We start from the raw sequence: 16,716 nt of genomic DNA on the forward strand, positions 1-16,716 counted from the left end.
AACCATAGAGGTTCAAAGCCCCAGGAGGGTGAAATGAACTGGTAGAAGTCCACAAGGTTGAATGAATGCACAGGAGCCAAAGGCATCATACTCACAGGCAGACTATTACTGTTTTGTGTTTCAATTGCATTGACTCACTCTTTCAAACACAGGCCTATTCATCACTGAGGCTATATCTACGCTGCAGCTGGGAGGCGCAACTCTGGAAGACGTATATGCTAGCTCTGCTTGAGCGGACACACTAAAAAGGCAGTGTGGCTGCAACAGTGTGGGCAGCAGCTCAGGCTAGCTGCAAGAGTACAATCCTGTCCAAGATCCTAGCTACTTACTCAAGCAGCTACCCCAAGCCGTTGCCCATGCTGCCGTAGGGTCGTTACTATTTTTAAAGCACTAGCTTAAGCAGAGCTAGCACATATACATCTACCTAAGCTGGGAACTACACCTCCCAGCTACTGTGTAGACACAGTCTTAGGGTGCATCTGCACTAGGAAAAAGAGGTGTGTTCTTACCTCATGTTAGTTAACATGCGCTAACTGACATGAGGTAAAATGCTACTGAAAATAATGTAGTTTTCACATGCAAGAAGATCTTTATTTCAACCTGGGGGGCATGGATCAGCATTCACCTCACACTCCCTGTCAGTACCTGGCCCAAGCCAGGGAAGCTAACAATCCAACCAACAGACCAAATTCAGTGATGAATCCTGGTCACTTGTCACCTTAGCATACACTAAGACAACGGTGACCACCTCAATCTGCTAACAGAAGTGAAGGCAGCAAACTGCCTTGTCTTCAATAGGGTTTTACCTCATGTCAGTTACCATGTTAACTAACAAATCTTTTTCCCATAGAGAGCACAAGGCCAAAAGGGATATACACCTCATTGTCAGTTCATTAACGGCTAAGTTGAATCCTTGCTTTTTGGAAATGCTAAAGCTAGGAAGTATAGTTCACAAACTCCAACTACAGCTTTACACCCAATCCCATACAGAGCAGATCCCTTTTCCTCCCAGCTGCTTCAGTACATGGAACAACACAGCCAGCTAATTCACCTCTCCCACCCCACCTTCATCCTCTCCACAGCATGGATCCACCTCTCCCACACCCTGGGACGTCCCTGCATTGGAGAGTACTGAAATTTACCTGGTGCAATCTGGTGGGCACGTGGTTTACCAAACCCTCTGTGTCGGAGGGTGACTTCCGTGGAGCCTGCTTAACCGGCGACATCAAGCTCTCAGAGGTACTGCAGCTGACGAGGTGGCAAAGCAGAATTTGCAGGACAACATTCAAGAGACAAACAAAAAACAGGAACAAAAAACAAAAGCGAGTGATGGCAGGATGAAGTGGCAGGCTATGCCAAAGTAAAAGTGATCACAATGGGTATTGAGACCAGTTCCCACCTTCTCCCTGCCTACCCAGTCACTCGTACACTTGTCCTCATACATATCACAGCTATTCTCCTCTACCTAATAAAGCCAGATTAAGCCATAAGAACCTGGGAATTTGCTTTCTTGTCCTATATATGAGGCATCAGAGAACATCCAGGTGTGAATACAAACTACTTTCTAACTGTGCATAGGCTAACTAATCCCCGCCTCAGCCCACATGAGTGAGGAATTCACCATTACTACATCTAACAAGAGTGGCAGGAATCACCAGCTCTTCCATGCTGCATAGGTGGCTGCCATACGTCTCCTGCTTAATTCTTTTGTATTTGATTTGTCTGGGATTCTAGACTAATTCAATCTCTTGTTCTCTGGATGCCAGTTCCTGTAGTGGCGATCATAGTAGTCACAAGTGACAGACTGGCTGGGTCATAATTGCAGCCCCTTGTACTTCTAACAGGACAGATCAAAGACATTTCACTCAGCAACTCCGGGAACAGTTTTGGGGAAGAGGCTGACAGCTCTAAAGTTAGTTCAGTTAGGTTTGCTTTTCTACCTGCTCCTTTCAATTTCCATAGACGAGACTGGGGAGAGAAAGTAGAAGGAAACATTCACATATCTGGGATGGACCGGGGACTAAGGAGACCAAAATGAGCAATGGTCCTTTAAAATTTCCTTAGGCAACCCCTGGTCCCAGCAGCAGTCTATACCTCTGAACACTGGCCTCACCTTTCTCCTCTTACCCAAGCATACACTACAGAAACATGCCACCTCTTCCTATACACAAAACAAATATAGGAACTCCCTTTAACACCACTTTTCTACCCACTAATTAACCCCTCTCTCCCCCATAATGCCCCACCTCTTACACATGCAGCAAACACAAACACATGAATAATGACAATGACATTGAGCAGAATGCAACTCCTCACAGGCCAACCTTTTTGTTATCCAAAGGGTTAATCAAACCTTTAGAGAGCCAGCATCTCAGACACATGACAGTAAAAAGGGGACTACTAGAAAAAGGGACCTGGAGACCCAGCAGTGAGGAGCTTCTACTCTGGCTGAAATTGACTGAGCAGCCCTTTAAATGGCTAAAATGGGTTACAGTAGATTTCTGGGGCTCACTGTGTATTCCTACAAGTCTGTATTGTACCTAAAGATCACAATGGAATTTTAAGAAGTTTGTGCACCTAGAGATCATGGTGATGGGTACTTTAGAAATCTATCATTATTGTCACAAAGAGGAATAGGCACTGGGAATTTAGAAGTTTTATTCCCACAGGGAAGAACTCTGAATGGTCTATGTTCTAGTCCATTGATGAGTTCACTACTAGAAGAGACTGAGGTACACGGATTAGGATAAGTAGCATTCCCACCCCAATTAGACAGAAGACAATGAATCCCAAGCTCCCAATGAAATGTGCCATCCCCTTGCCAACAGTCTGTAACAGGACAATCCAGCACAAGTCACAATGGAGTTATGTTAGCACAGAGCTAGCTGGTTAGTCAGCAAGGGAAGAGGAAATGTGTACACATACACACAGGTATTAACAGCAACCACCAATGTGATTAGTTACCATGGTGTCTAGTGGGACTGGAAGAGGAGACCCAGCCCTGTTACATTCCCAATCTGGCGTCTATATCAGGATCTCTGTAAGGAGATGAAGATAAGCAGGATCCGATCCCAGCACATCAAGGCACAAAGGAAAAAAAAACCAAAGTCAGAGTAAGAATGGAGGTTTTGGCATTGCCATGCAGGGGTTCTCAACACTACCCAAATGCCCCCTCCCTACTTTAGCTCAAGACAGAACCATTATCCCAATCTGTGCATTACACTGCCATATATTGGGTTAGTTTCACTTAAAAATTAGTCCATGAACCTTGGTAGTGATATTAACAGCAATCACAGTACATCTGGCCCTCCCCTTAACCAACACATGCAGGGCTGGTATGGTCAGTGAAAGCAGTATTAAGTTTAAAGATGACTTTGCTGGAAGGCGACCTATAATAGTTAAATCTATTAGAATTTACAGTGCACAAATATTACTGATCCAACCCTGGCACCCGCACTAGCATCCGTCACCTGGAAAACACTAGAGTGGAACAACCTGAAGCAAGGCATTTGACTCCTGATATAAGCACCTTTGATGCGTGTCAGTGCATGCTTCCTTTAGTTATGGGGAAAACACAAACCAAAAGAAAGCTAGGCTTTCCACACTGAACTCTGAGCACACACAGCTGACTTCACTTCACTCAGTCTTACCATTGGACTCTAATGAACCCATTTTCTCCAAGGTCTCCAGCTGGGAACAGGTTGGGGTGGGGATGAGCTCTTTAGACACTGTCACCATTCAAATTAATTGCACCTCTGACCCCGATGGTCTCCTTGAGGGCATGCAACTTAGGTCTCAGGCTTGTAGCTGTTGCCTCTCTCAGAGCAGAATCCCATGAGTCTCTCACTACAGACTGGAGTCGTTGGCGCCAGACTCCTACAAGTCACTGTGATCACCTCAGTAGGTCTGACTTCTGTTCAGCACCTGATGTTCTGTTCTCTCAGGGGCAGTGTTAGGGTTATCCAGTGACCAGCCAGCTTTCAGAAAGCAACTTACTATCTATTTAGAACAAAAGTATTTGAGAGAAAACATCTTAAACAACTTGTATACATACCTAACTTAGTAGGTGGCCACCCATCTTCCGCATGGGAGACCAACCCTGGGAGGTCTAATACACTTCAGGTCCTCCTGCAGGGCAGGTTTGTTGGCCACAGTCTCATGCCAGTCAGTTCCCAGATAGGGTCTCTCACCATAGGCCAGAGATGTTATTTTATACAGTTTCAAGTCCTTTGTCTGCTAAGGCCTATGTGCAGTTGTTTGGGGTGTAAACCCATCAGCATGAACACTGTATGCCCCAAACAAGTTGGCTGTGTGACTTCCTCCCTCTGAAGACTCAGCCACAGAGTTAACTCTTAAGGTTGACATGCAGACAACCTTTCCAGGACTGCACTGGGCCTCTGCAGACAGACTAGGCAATTCCAGAAACATGAGCCAGTTTGTTACTGCTTTTCACCATTCACCCAGGGGTCCCTCTGAGGTGGCCTCCCACCCAGTACAGCTGGACCTCTCTCTAGGCCTGATCCCCAGTTTCTGAGCCCACTGCATCCCTGTTATGCTAATGAATATGCAGACAGCCTGGATTTGACAGGAAACTTATTTTCCAGCTGCGGTCCCCATACCTGCTCTCCTAATTTGGGTTGCAACCTCAGCATAGTTCATAGCCCCTTTTCAACACCCTGGAACTTCTTCCTATACACTTCAAGTGTCAGTTTAAACTTCAGCAGTAACACATGCTTATATTGCTCATAGTTTCTATAGTCCTCTCTGGCCATATGGATGAAAGCTATTAGGGCTTCCCTGTCAGTAGTGAAGCCAGACACTACCATATCCTCACACCCACCCTGTTCAATTCACAACTCATTTCAAAAGCATTTAAAAATACACCTGTTCCTAAAGCAAGGTAACAATTTGGAGTCTATGCCTTCAGAGGATCCGTCTCCACCTCCCGGAACAAGCGACGCTTAGCACTTTCTCTCCAATTCAAGCTCCAGCTGGCTCTCCTTTTCTCCTTCCTGCTGCTGCTTTTCTCTTTCTCCTTGCTTACACCAGTGCTGTCTCTCTTTGTACTGGTGCTGCTGCTGCTGCTCCTGGTCCCCAGTCCCCAGTCCCCAGGTTTCTGGGTTTCCAAGTGCAGCCTGCCTCTCGCAAGTTGCAGTTTTTTCTCTTCAAATTGCAAGTTGTTCCACATCAACCGCTCAAGTAGTGAATTCAGTCTGGATAAAGCACAGTTGCTGCCTGGGATCCTCCTCTTCTCCGCTTCCTGCTAGGAAGCAGTCTCCCAGGTCTCCCTCGACCTCTGCCATCTCTCCCTGAGATCTGGGTGCACTTGCAGCCTTGAAATATCATTTCTGGGCCTCAGAGTATGGCAGTTCAATCAGCTGTGCCTTTGACAGCTCTTGAGTTTAGCTGCCTATGCATAATTCCACCAGTTGATTTTTCCTAGTTGCTCATAACTCATCTTTCCTGGTTTTGTCTCTTTCCCTGAATGACTGACTTTTCTTGGTGCTTCTTTCTACAATACTTGTTTTCACTGCTGTTGGTACTGTTAGAAATTTATCACTGTCATAGATCCCACACCTGCTACCACCACATGTCACAGTCCCAGAGGTAACTGCACCTCTGACCCCTTTATGGTCTCCTTGAGGTTCTACCCCTTAGGTTTCAACTTTGAGCCTCCTGCGCTCACCTTCCTTGGGGTGGAATCCTGTGATTCTCTCCCTCTAGACTGTGGTCTTTGGCTGCAGACCCCTGAAATGCACTATGATCGCCTCAGTAAGTCTGACTTCAGCACCTGCAGTTCTCTTCTCTCAGGAACAGCAATAGGGTTATTGAGTGACCAGTCAGCTTTCATAAAGCAACGTACTATTTATTCAGAGCAAAAGCATTTCAGAAAAAAAATAATAAAAAGCTTATACACAAGCCTAGCTTACCAGGTGGTCAACCACCTTCCACATGGAGAACCTGGTTGGTCTAATACACTTCAGGTCCTCCCACAGGATCTGTTTCTGCGTTGGTCACAGACTCATGCCTGTCAATTCTCATAATGGTATCTCTCTCCCCAGGTCAGGATCTATTATTTTATAGAGTTTCCAGGCCATGACTTACAAAGGCTTTTGAACCAGTTCAAACCAGCCTGTGCATTTTTCCCCACGGGATTAAATTTAGACTTGCAACTGGCATTGTTTCAGTATTGGGAATTTTCATTAATTGCTCTCCTGGTGTCCTTAATTCTTACAGGTATTCTGTATCTTAGCCATGTATTGCTAGCAATACAACCACTAACAAAAAGAGCAGGTCAAAACTCAATTTCCATTTCTCTGAAAAATTGGACATTTTACATTTGTTTTCTTTACAAATCGAATTAAAACAGTTTCAAAAAGTTTCCCGAGAAACAGAACTTCTAAAAAATGTTTTGGATACTGTGCTTCATTTAATGAGTTCCTAATTTTTATATCCTTACATTTCATGTTAGTAGTACCATATAATATGCACTATTGGCATGTCATAATAACAGATTAAAAATAGAATATTTTCAACTATTTTATTTTTAAAAATCACTGAGGGCAGATGTTATTTAGTACGGACTGAAACAAATCAAAGTGTCTCCTGTTTGCATTGTAATGAAACCACTTGGGGGTCGATTTGTCCTTTAAAGCAGGGGTTCTCAAACTTCATTGCACTGTGAGCCCCTTCTAACAAAAATTACTACATGACCCCAGGAGCAGGGACCGATGCTTGAGCATGCCCGAGCCCCACCCCTTGAGTGGGGAGCCAAAGCCCAAGCCTCACCGCCGTGGGCGGGGTGGACCAAAGCCGAAGCCCAAGGGCTTCGGTCCCAGGCAGGGAGCCTGTAGCCTGAGCCCCAACGCTCAGGACTTGAAGCGTAATGGCTTGGGCCCCAGCAAGTTTAAGCCAGCCCTGGCAACCGCATTAAAATGGGGTCACGACCCACTTTGGGGTCCCAACCCAGTTTGAGAACCACTGCTTTAAAGTATATTACAAAGAAAGATCGCAATAATAATGCATAAGCCTAGAGAGCACTGGTAGGAATGACAGTTCCCCAGCTATCAGACTACTGCTCCTTTTGGTACTACATCCCTTTGGGGAGGTCATGATGGCCAGCTGAAGACAGGACTTCGCTGAAATGACTCCTGCCTCATCTCAACCACTTATGGTCCTTTCACTCTTCCCTCAATCCTCGCCCCCCCCCACCCCCCACTGGTAAAAAGGGTGTGATCTCTCTTACCCAGAGTAATGCTTTTTAGAGTTCTTCTTTCTGATGACACACACGATAATCACGATGAGCAGCAAGACAACTAGAGTCACACCAATGGCTATCGCTACCACCATGCCAGTGGGGAACGCAGGCAGATTGTCTGAGGGGGGAGGGGAAAAAAAGATTCAACACTTTGCTTCATTTTCTAGTTAGTAAAAATGTGAGCCACAAAAAGCCTCCTTTCTCCCTTAGATCCTTTCAGAGCAGGAGGAAGTCACAGAGTCATGGGTGAACACATGCAGCACAAACGGAAAAGCTAGCTGAGGACAAGCAGAGTTCCGTCTGTTCTGAGCACGCATTCCGAGTACTTTACATAAGAACAAAAAAGTTTCCATAAACCAAGGATAGAGCCTGCATTTTAACCATTCAGAAGTCAAGGAGTGCAGAAGTTAAATGTACAACAAGAACCTTGACTCATGTTACACATTACTTTGTTCTCAGGTACATCTGTGCAATTAGACGAAGGTTTCTAACTATCAGGGGAGTGCAATACTGGAACAGCCTACCGAGGGAAACAGTGGGGGCGAAGGACCTCCATGACTTTAAGATTAAGCTAGATAAGTTTATGGAGGAGATGGTATGATAGGATACCGGGCTTAGTCAATAGGTTAATTAAGTGCCACACTGGTAAATAGTACATGGGTCAATGATATGATATTCTTAACCTTTTTCCAGAGGGTATGGCTGGAGAGTCTTGCCCGCATGCTCGGGGTTCAGCTGACCGCCATATTTGGGGTCGGGAAGGAATTTTCCTCCAGGGTAGATTGGCTGTGGCCCTGGAGGTTTTTCGCCTTCCTCCGAAGCATGGGGCAGGGGTCGCTTGCTAAAGGAGTGGGGGGATAGGCTTATGTGGCCTGCATCTTGCAGGAGGTCAGACTAGATGATCATATTGGTCCCTTCTGATCTTGAATTCTATGATTCTATGAAATCCCATTGAGGTCAGTTGGAAAAAGCAAGCACATTTGAGGGAAGAAATGGGCATAAGTAACATATATTGAGATCTACTGATAAATAATATATAGCTGTTGTTTCGCACTTAAGTATCATGCATACAGCACAACTATAATCCAAAAGTATATGTGTGAGCAAACAAAGACTACTTCTAGAGGCTTTGCTAGTGCTTCCTCAACCTTAATACATCACTGCACATATCTGTAATGTTTCCTTTTCAGGTTATCAAAGAGTGACAGTATTATTTTGCTCAAATTGTCTCCAACACACACCTTTTGAGTGAGGCCAAGTGAACAGCCAGAAGAGTTAAAAAACAACATGAGTATAAAAAAAGATTATTTATGGAAATCTGAGTTAACTATACCACTGCTGTTTGGACAAGCCATCATACAGAATTGCAAGGTTTTCCACACCCTTCACTTGTTTCAAGATCTCCAATTAAGTTTGAACAAGACAGTCCAGGGTTGCATCTATTTTAGATAACTGCACCACTGTAGCCTGCTCCAGGTATAGTTGAACTAGTCAGGTTTCAAGGGTGCAGAGCACCTGCATTAGGCATTTGTTTCAGCCTACTCATGATGTACTATGCCTACATAAGGTATTCCCACAGCAAGCACTGTAGGGTATAGGTCGCCATACCCTAGAATACTGCAAATGCCCAGTACGTCTCCCTGTGCAAGTGCACTAAGTTTATGGAATATTCACACATTTTGTCTTTCCACATTTTGTTTTGCCCCCTGCATGAGCTGCCCATTCATTAAGGGCTAAGGACTATGTCATCACTCTAGTGGATGTCATGATGAGGCAGCTGCTTCTTCTACACTTATTACAATGGGCACCCTACTTTTGGGGGATGGGGATCTGTGCAGAAACCGGTGATGAGCAGATTTTTATTCTTCCCATCTTTTAGTTTTAACTTTGGGTTCTTTTGTTTGTTTTGCAGCTGAACTACTTCCCCTCTGTTTCCTTTTAGGAACTAGAAATGAATGGGAGCCATGTGCCCCGGTCTGGAGGCAGGATATCCCCTCTAGGCCATTCCATGTGATCCACTGAGATCATTCACCACTGGTGTATATGGGAGCCAACAGTCACCTTGTTTTTGTTTTCACATCTGAGAGTGGGATATGCTGCTGAAGTAGCACCCCGATAGCCCTAGCATCCCCCAGTAAAGAGCACAGATGCAGGGAGACATGCCTCTGTATGTCTGCTAACCCACCACTGATTGTCTTGTGTAATTCAGGAAAATCCCAAAGAACCATGTTTTAAAATATTAAAAGTTATTTCTCATTATACTTGTGTGCTTTGTGAGAATGATTTAAAAAATTAATGTGTTTTTTGATACCAATCAGTATTGATATCAAGCTTGTCATGATTCTCTGGATTTTTGTTCCTTAGGGTAAAGGCTGGAGCACTATTTCAAGATTTATAGGGTTTATTAGCCAGAACATAATTTTTAAGAATAGGTTACAGAAAGCAAGATGCTAGATGATAGTTTTTACAAGATCTAAAAGGATTACATTTTACCATGAATGTTAAAGTCTATCAAATGCATCTGACACTTATGACAGTCTTCTACAAGTAAGCTACCCTAGTTCTACCATATTTGGGGCATGTGGTTTGGGTACCAATACAGGATTATGAATCCTTATCAACTTGTCAGTTAAATAACTGGTTGAATTGCAACATTGGTGGAATTGCCTATAACTCAAGCCTAAATTTAAAACACACTTTGCTTTATGAAGTTACAGTTTAGTTAGTAAAGTTGTCAATTTAACTCAAATGTTACCTTTCCTAATGATACTCCTAGCTAAGATGCAATTCACTCCCAAATATGCAGGTAACAATTGAAAACTAGTCCTAATTCATCTGAAATTTACCAGTATTGTAGACTTTTATGCCACAATAGCCAAGTTTTCAAACAAAAGGTAAAATTATTTTACTGACAAGCCAAAGAGTTTCTCCTTCCTAACTGAGAGCCTGAAAGCACAAGATGTGTCACTTCCAGATTGTTGCTACTAAAGGTATATCTGTGCCAAGAGCAAACCTTGCTGTGACCAGTTTCCTGTTACAGAGTGAGGCTAAATATATGCAGCAAGTTCTTTAAACCTTAGCGCTCAGTTACTTATTTAGTATTATTTCTAAACAACTTTGGTTAAACTTGTAACTAAAACAAAATGTATAATGCATACCTGTAATTCACTTACAGAACTGACTCAGCTACATACTGTATGTAGTGTTGTAGCTGTATCGGTCTCAAGATGTTAGAAAAACAAGGTAGGTAAGGTAATACTTTACTGGACCAACTTATTTTGGGGGGGGGGGGGGAGAGAGAGGAGGGCGGGGGTCCTGAGAAAGAGCTTTGTGTAGCTCAAAAACGTGTCTCTCTCACCAACAGAAGTTGATCAAAAAGCTTTTGAGCTACACAGAGCTCTTCCTCAGGACCTCTCTGCCCCCAAAAGAAGTTGATCCAATAAAAGATATTACTTCACCCACTTTGTGTCTCAGATACATGCTTTGAGAAGTACTTAACTTGGTTATATTAAATTATCACATGGCAAAATATGCATAAAACCCTATTTATCAGCTGAAATCGATACAAAGGTATCAACATTTGCAAGAACTGATTTCTTAAGATAGAACATTCAGGTAGTTAATTTCAACGACGGTGTTCTGACAACTGTATCTGGTTCTTTTCCCAGATTTCATTGTCTCCCTAGGACTTTAAAGAAACAGTTAATATGGTATGTGTCTTAGGACAAGATAAAGTATTGGGGGAAAGGGGAACCCTTCAGTAAGCAGCTGGTGGACTGTGTCTTTTTGTCCAGATACTTGAGCCTCAAGGATCAAACAACTGAGCACAAAAAAGGCCTCTTAGCCAGTTACCAATCAGATGTCTAACCTGTTCCTGGTAAACCCCTTTGTGAGCCAATCAGAAAGCTACCTCCTGACAAACATTTGCAGTGTTCCATTTGGAATACAAGCGTCTTGTGTCACCTTCTAACCATCCAGTGAGAAAAGATGTCCCTTGAATTCCTGCAATAATTTATTGCTGCTTTGTTCATGGAAAATTCTATGATCTTTGAAGTGGCCAAAAATGGCTTGCACAGTTTACAAACTTTTTTGGAGTGATATCTGTTTTAGCCCATCCCAGGTTAGCCTTTGATCATCATTTTGGCATCAGAAGATACACCCAGGGGAGACCCATGGGAAGTAACTGATCACTTAGGTACTGATCCCAACCATCCTTTCATGTAGCTGCTCGTCTCCCAAAGCTGGTTTCTCTAGTTGGAAGTTGTGGGGCCTCTCTGCCAACATCCATTCTGAAGTTCAAAGAAATATCCAAGAAGCTCTGCAAATGTCCACTTTCTTGCTCATTATGAAGTGGTATAAAGACTCTTCAACTGTTGCAGGATGAAGTAGTTACTGAAGTAACAGACAAGAGAACTGCACACCTTTGTCTCAGCTCCTGATTATTCTTAATTTCAGGTGTAAACTTAAAATTGCTTTTATACACTAAGTGGTTTGAGTAACTGTTTACCAGTCAATGACTACTCTGTGACCACATAGGCATTCACTGTTTAGTGCTTCTTCAAAGGTTTTGCATTATATTCAATGTATCACCATGCTAATTTTTCCCCCTACTGTTACTCACACCTTCTTGTCAACTGTTGGAAATGGGCCATCCTGAATATCACTACAAAAAGTTTTTTTCTCCTGCTGATAATAGCTCACCTTAACTGATTACTCTCGTTATAGTTGATATGGCAACACCCATTTTTTCATGGCCTCTGTGTATATATATATCTTCCTACTGTATTCTCCACTGCATGCATCCGATGAAGTGGGTTTTAGCCCACAAAAGCTTATGCTCAAATAAATTTGTTAGTCTAAGGTGCCACAAGTACTCCTCATTCTTTTTGCTGATACAGACTAACACGGCTACCACTCTGAAACAAAAAAAAAATTGTAATACCTGTTAGTGATCAGTTACATATATGTTCTTAGTCAAGACCTTCCTCTTTTTGTTTAAGATTGCCACAGCAACAACGCTTTTTCAGACTTTAAGGAATCCAATTTAGGTAGCTTAAGAGCTTTCATTATATCTTTAAAAATTACTATAAACTATCAAACTGATCTATTTTATATAGCCTTTGAATTACTGAGTACCTTATAGGAGAAAAAAGGAAATAAAAGCCTTGTCTGCATAAGAAGTTGCACTGATATAAATAAATGTGTTTTTGTAAAAGTGACTTCGTTAAACCGGTATAAACCACAGTTAATTTACTAAACTAAGCTAAATTGATATAAGCTCTTCAAATCAAGGGCCCACAGAGGGATTTGCACTAATTTAGCTACTTCGCAAGAACCGACCCTTAAACCTGTGAATCTTGTGTACAGATATGGTCTATAATCATAGATATGCATATCAATGCCATCATTAATTAATTCCATACTCATCTGTCCTCATTACGCTTGTTGATCTGGGGATACAGATATCACAAGGGCTGGTGATATCTGTATTGTAGGGATGGGCAAGAGAACACCCAGGCCTTGCCTAGGCTGCTATCCAGCTTGCCTAGTATCAGATGAGGTTTTCAGTGGCCAGGCAGAACCAAGAGTAACACTCATAGTAGTAGCTGAATGCCCATGGACTTGCATAGGTGTAATTCATAAAGTTGTGCATAAAAAGCCAAAAATGTCTGAATTCCAGTGATGACTGAACCTGCTGATATTGTGAACAAAAAGTGCTCTCTCAAGTCATACTTGTAGCTGTTTCCATCACTTCACACTGATTCAGACATTCTAGGTTTCAGAGTGATGTTTGGGTTTAATTGTGTGGTGGTCATACTAGGGGAAGGGAGGATGCATTGGTCATCATGCTGTGCTGGGAAAGTTGTGTGGATTTGTGCTGGTGGAGAATGAGGGGTGTATGCTGCAGGAAGGGGCTGTGTGTGTTTGCACTATTGCATATGATGGTTGTGTTGGAAGATTTATGGGGGTGGCAGTTTGGCCAGGTAATACACCATTTGTACAGTCTCCCTAATACAACCAATGACATTGTTCCATGCAGATTAGCTGTAGACCAAGGATGGTAATTGGCTGAGTTATCTCTGAAGGCACAATGGTCTAGGACTCTTGGCACGGCATAGACACCTGCCTATACACCACACAGGTGTAATTAAAGTCAAAATGGCTGAGAACTGAAATTGGACAGTAACATACCATAAAACCCAGTGGATTGTTCAACCAGGTGATAGTCTAAACCAAGAGAGCTCTCATCCATATTTGTAGCTGTTTCCACTGCTTCACACTGACTCAGACATTTTAGGCTCCAGAGTGACACTCCAGGAATCTTGTTATAAACAATATTTGTATTACTATAGCACCTGGGTGGCCTTGCTACAGACCCAAACTCTATTTCTAGGCACAATACAAAACCAAGACAGTCTCTGCCCCAAAGATCTTTATAATCTAAGTACAAGACAAGACCAGGCAGCCAACTTGACATGACAGGGAAGATGCTCTCAGCTGTAAAAGTGGCCAGCAAAGGTTGGTTAGGAGCATTCTGGGATGCCTCTGGGAAGACCAAGTACACCAACATAGCTACATAATCCACCCTTGCTGCCTATGCTAACTCTGCACTGGTCGTGGACATCAGCCTTGCTCAGAGAAAATGTAATTCCAGAAGTGGTGTGAACACCTGTGCATTGGAGCTAGCAACGCTGAGGATTGATGTATGGTGTTACAAGCCCGCCAGGAAATTACAATGGCAATTTTTTTTAGCCTAGGTCCAGGGGCCATGCTCCAACACGAGTGTACCCAACTCTCCTCCTTATTCCCCAATGATACAGACAGCACTGTGACAGATATGGCAATTTCCTGGACAAACTTTACTGAATTCAATCTTTTAAGAGATCACTGTATCTATCTATTATGGGACTCTGATGTCTCCGGTGGGGGGAGGGGTTGGGGAAGACCGAAACATGACTAACGTAAACCCTGAGAAGTGTTATGCATTTCAAAGGATAATATGTAGGGCTATACCAAATTCTTGGCCATGAAAAAACACATCACAGACCATGAAATCTAAACATTTTAAAAGCCAATAGTTTAGTTATATATTATAGAAGACTTATAGAAAGAGACCTTCTAAAAACATTAAAATGTATTACTGGCACACGACACCTTAAATTAGAGTGAATAAATGAAGAAACGGCACATCACTTCTGAAAGGTTGCCGACCCTTGCCTTATACTATACAGATTTCAAGGGGAAGACTAGCGTTTCTCCATCTGGGAGTCCTGACCCAAAAGGGGTTGCAAGGTTATTTTGGGAGGGGAGGGGGTCATGGTATTGCCACCCTTACTCCTGCACTGCCCTCAGAGCTGGGTGGCTGGAGAGCGGTGGCTGTTGGCCAGGTGCCCAGCTCTGAAGGCAATGCCCCGTCAGCAGCAGCGCAGAAGTAAAGGTGGCAATACCACACCATCCTTAATTCTGTGCTATTGCTGGTGGCGACAATGTCTTCAGAACTGGGCTCCCAGCTGGCCAACAGCCACCCTCCAATCACCCAGCCCTGAAGGCATCACCAGCAACACAGAAGTAAGGTTAGCAGTACTGTAACTCCCCCCCCACACACACACACATTCCCCCAACTCTTTTTTGTATCAGGACCCCTACAGTTAAAATACTGTGGAATTTCAAAATTTAAATATCTGAAATCATTTACAACTTAAAATCCTATGACCATGAAATTGACCAAAACGCACCAGGAATTTGGTAGGGCCCGAACTATATGAAACACTGTGCCTGACAAGAATGAACTTTTAAAGTTCAGTACATTTCTAGGGGGAGATGTATGTAAATGTACCCATTTCAGTTATGCAAGAACTCAGCCTTTTGAAACTTCACCCTGAGGAGGAGATCTTCGTCTGCTCAACACATGTTACATGAAGACAGGATGAGAGGCCTAACCTGTATAAAGGAGAGACCCAGATTCACCTGTGTGCTAGTTCTGAGCTAAGTTATAAACTTAACCACAAATACCCATTGAACGAGTTTGAAAGACTGACTCCTACAGAGCCATTGTCAGCACTCGGGTGATTTCTGGTAAGCTTATTAGCATAGATGTAGGTTTTTATAGGTTCTCTCTGTAATGCTTTCACCTTATCAATAAATGTGCTTGCTTACAAAAAGCTGTGTCACAGTTTATAACTGTGAGCACTTAAGCTGTTTACAGCCTCTGACAAGAAAAGCAATGCAGGCCTGCTGAGGCAGTCTGACCTGCTGGGGAATTCACAGGGAACTGTGGCAGGGAACTCTGTGGCACCACGGAAATACCCCAGTCAGCAAAAAGAAGTGAGATGCCTGTCTCCACCCAAGAGAGGTGACAGCTAGGGAGCCAGAAAACCTGAGAGTGGATGTTCTTGGTGGACCATAGGGGGAAAAATACAGGTGTATACAGGCTGTGCTCTCAGAGCGGTAATAGCCTTAACATACAGACAATCCACAGGTCTTCATTAGACCCCTCCAAAATCCCTGCGTGTTATGTTCCTGTTAGGAGAGGAGTGACTTCCATCATCTGAAATTTAAACAGCATGGAACCAAGCATCTACTTCACCAACACGAAGACAGACAAAATGTTAGTTTCCCTGCATGATGTCACGAAGCCCACACCCCACCTCATCCCTTCAGCAGCCTGATGACTATGACGGTCATGTGAGAGAGATGGGATTTGTTTGCAGACTTTAGGGCATGCAAAAAATTAAGATTTGGGAATACTGTGGTTTGAATAAGAAAGACTGGTCAGACTGGTATCTTAATTTTTAAACGCTGAACTTTCATAACAAAGCCTAAGAGTGGCCCTTGGAGCTTTGGAGACAAGAGATAAAATCAACAGTCACTCACAGGCCCAGAATTGCACCTAAAGAAAAGAAGAGTTAGTGAGGGGAGGTACCTCTCTGCACGACTCTAAGTCGGATTTCTCCTGGCTTGACAACTATGTCAGGTGGGTTCTTGACATCGCAGAAGTAAGTGCCGTTGTCCCGGAACTGCACATTTGCTATGGTGACAGATGCATCTTTCTTGTTAAGGTCTCCAGCCCAACTGATTCTGTTCTTAAATGGTGTGTCCGTCCCAGGGTACGCGTTCCCTTGAGAGTAATAGAAGAACTGCAGCCAGGGAGGAGAGCATGTAAGAACATCCATGTCAGAACATTGCAAAGCTTACACCCCTCCTTCACTAAGATAGTATTCTCCATATCTGCTGGGCCCTTTCCAATACCACATTAGGAGGCAGGAGTAGGAATCCCTCCAGAGGCCTGCAATTTCTAACTTTGCAGATTGTAGCAAGTATGCTGTCGCTCCACTAATCACACATTCAAGTAGCCACACTATGATTTAGCCTTCAAGCCCACCGCAAAGTTGTTTTTAGGCCAAGGAGTCTCAATCTGGGTGTTGCAATGCTAGAGAAGGGTTCACACATAGGTGTCT

General features: G+C 43.4%; 1 protein-coding gene across 2 annotated transcripts in view; it reads right to left on the bottom strand.

Moving 5' to 3' along the window:
* Window positions 1-16,716, bottom strand: part of MPZL1 (myelin protein zero like 1) — a 54,059-nt gene that overhangs the window by 10,216 nt on the left and 27,127 nt on the right. For both annotated transcript variants that reach the window (XM_045001961.1, XM_045001960.1), the window contains 3 exons: window positions 16,182-16,395; window positions 7,247-7,376; window positions 1,143-1,248 (listed from right to left, as the gene is read on the bottom strand). In XM_045001961.1, coding sequence (XP_044857896.1) covers window positions 1,143-1,248; window positions 7,247-7,376; window positions 16,182-16,395 — 450 coding nt within the window. The remainder of the gene's footprint in view (window positions 1-1,142; window positions 1,249-7,246; window positions 7,377-16,181; window positions 16,396-16,716) is intronic.

Source organism: Mauremys mutica, chromosome 1, assembly GCF_020497125.1.
Source record: "Mauremys mutica isolate MM-2020 ecotype Southern chromosome 1, ASM2049712v1, whole genome shotgun sequence".
Classification (NCBI taxonomy): Eukaryota; Metazoa; Chordata; order Testudines; family Geoemydidae; genus Mauremys; species Mauremys mutica.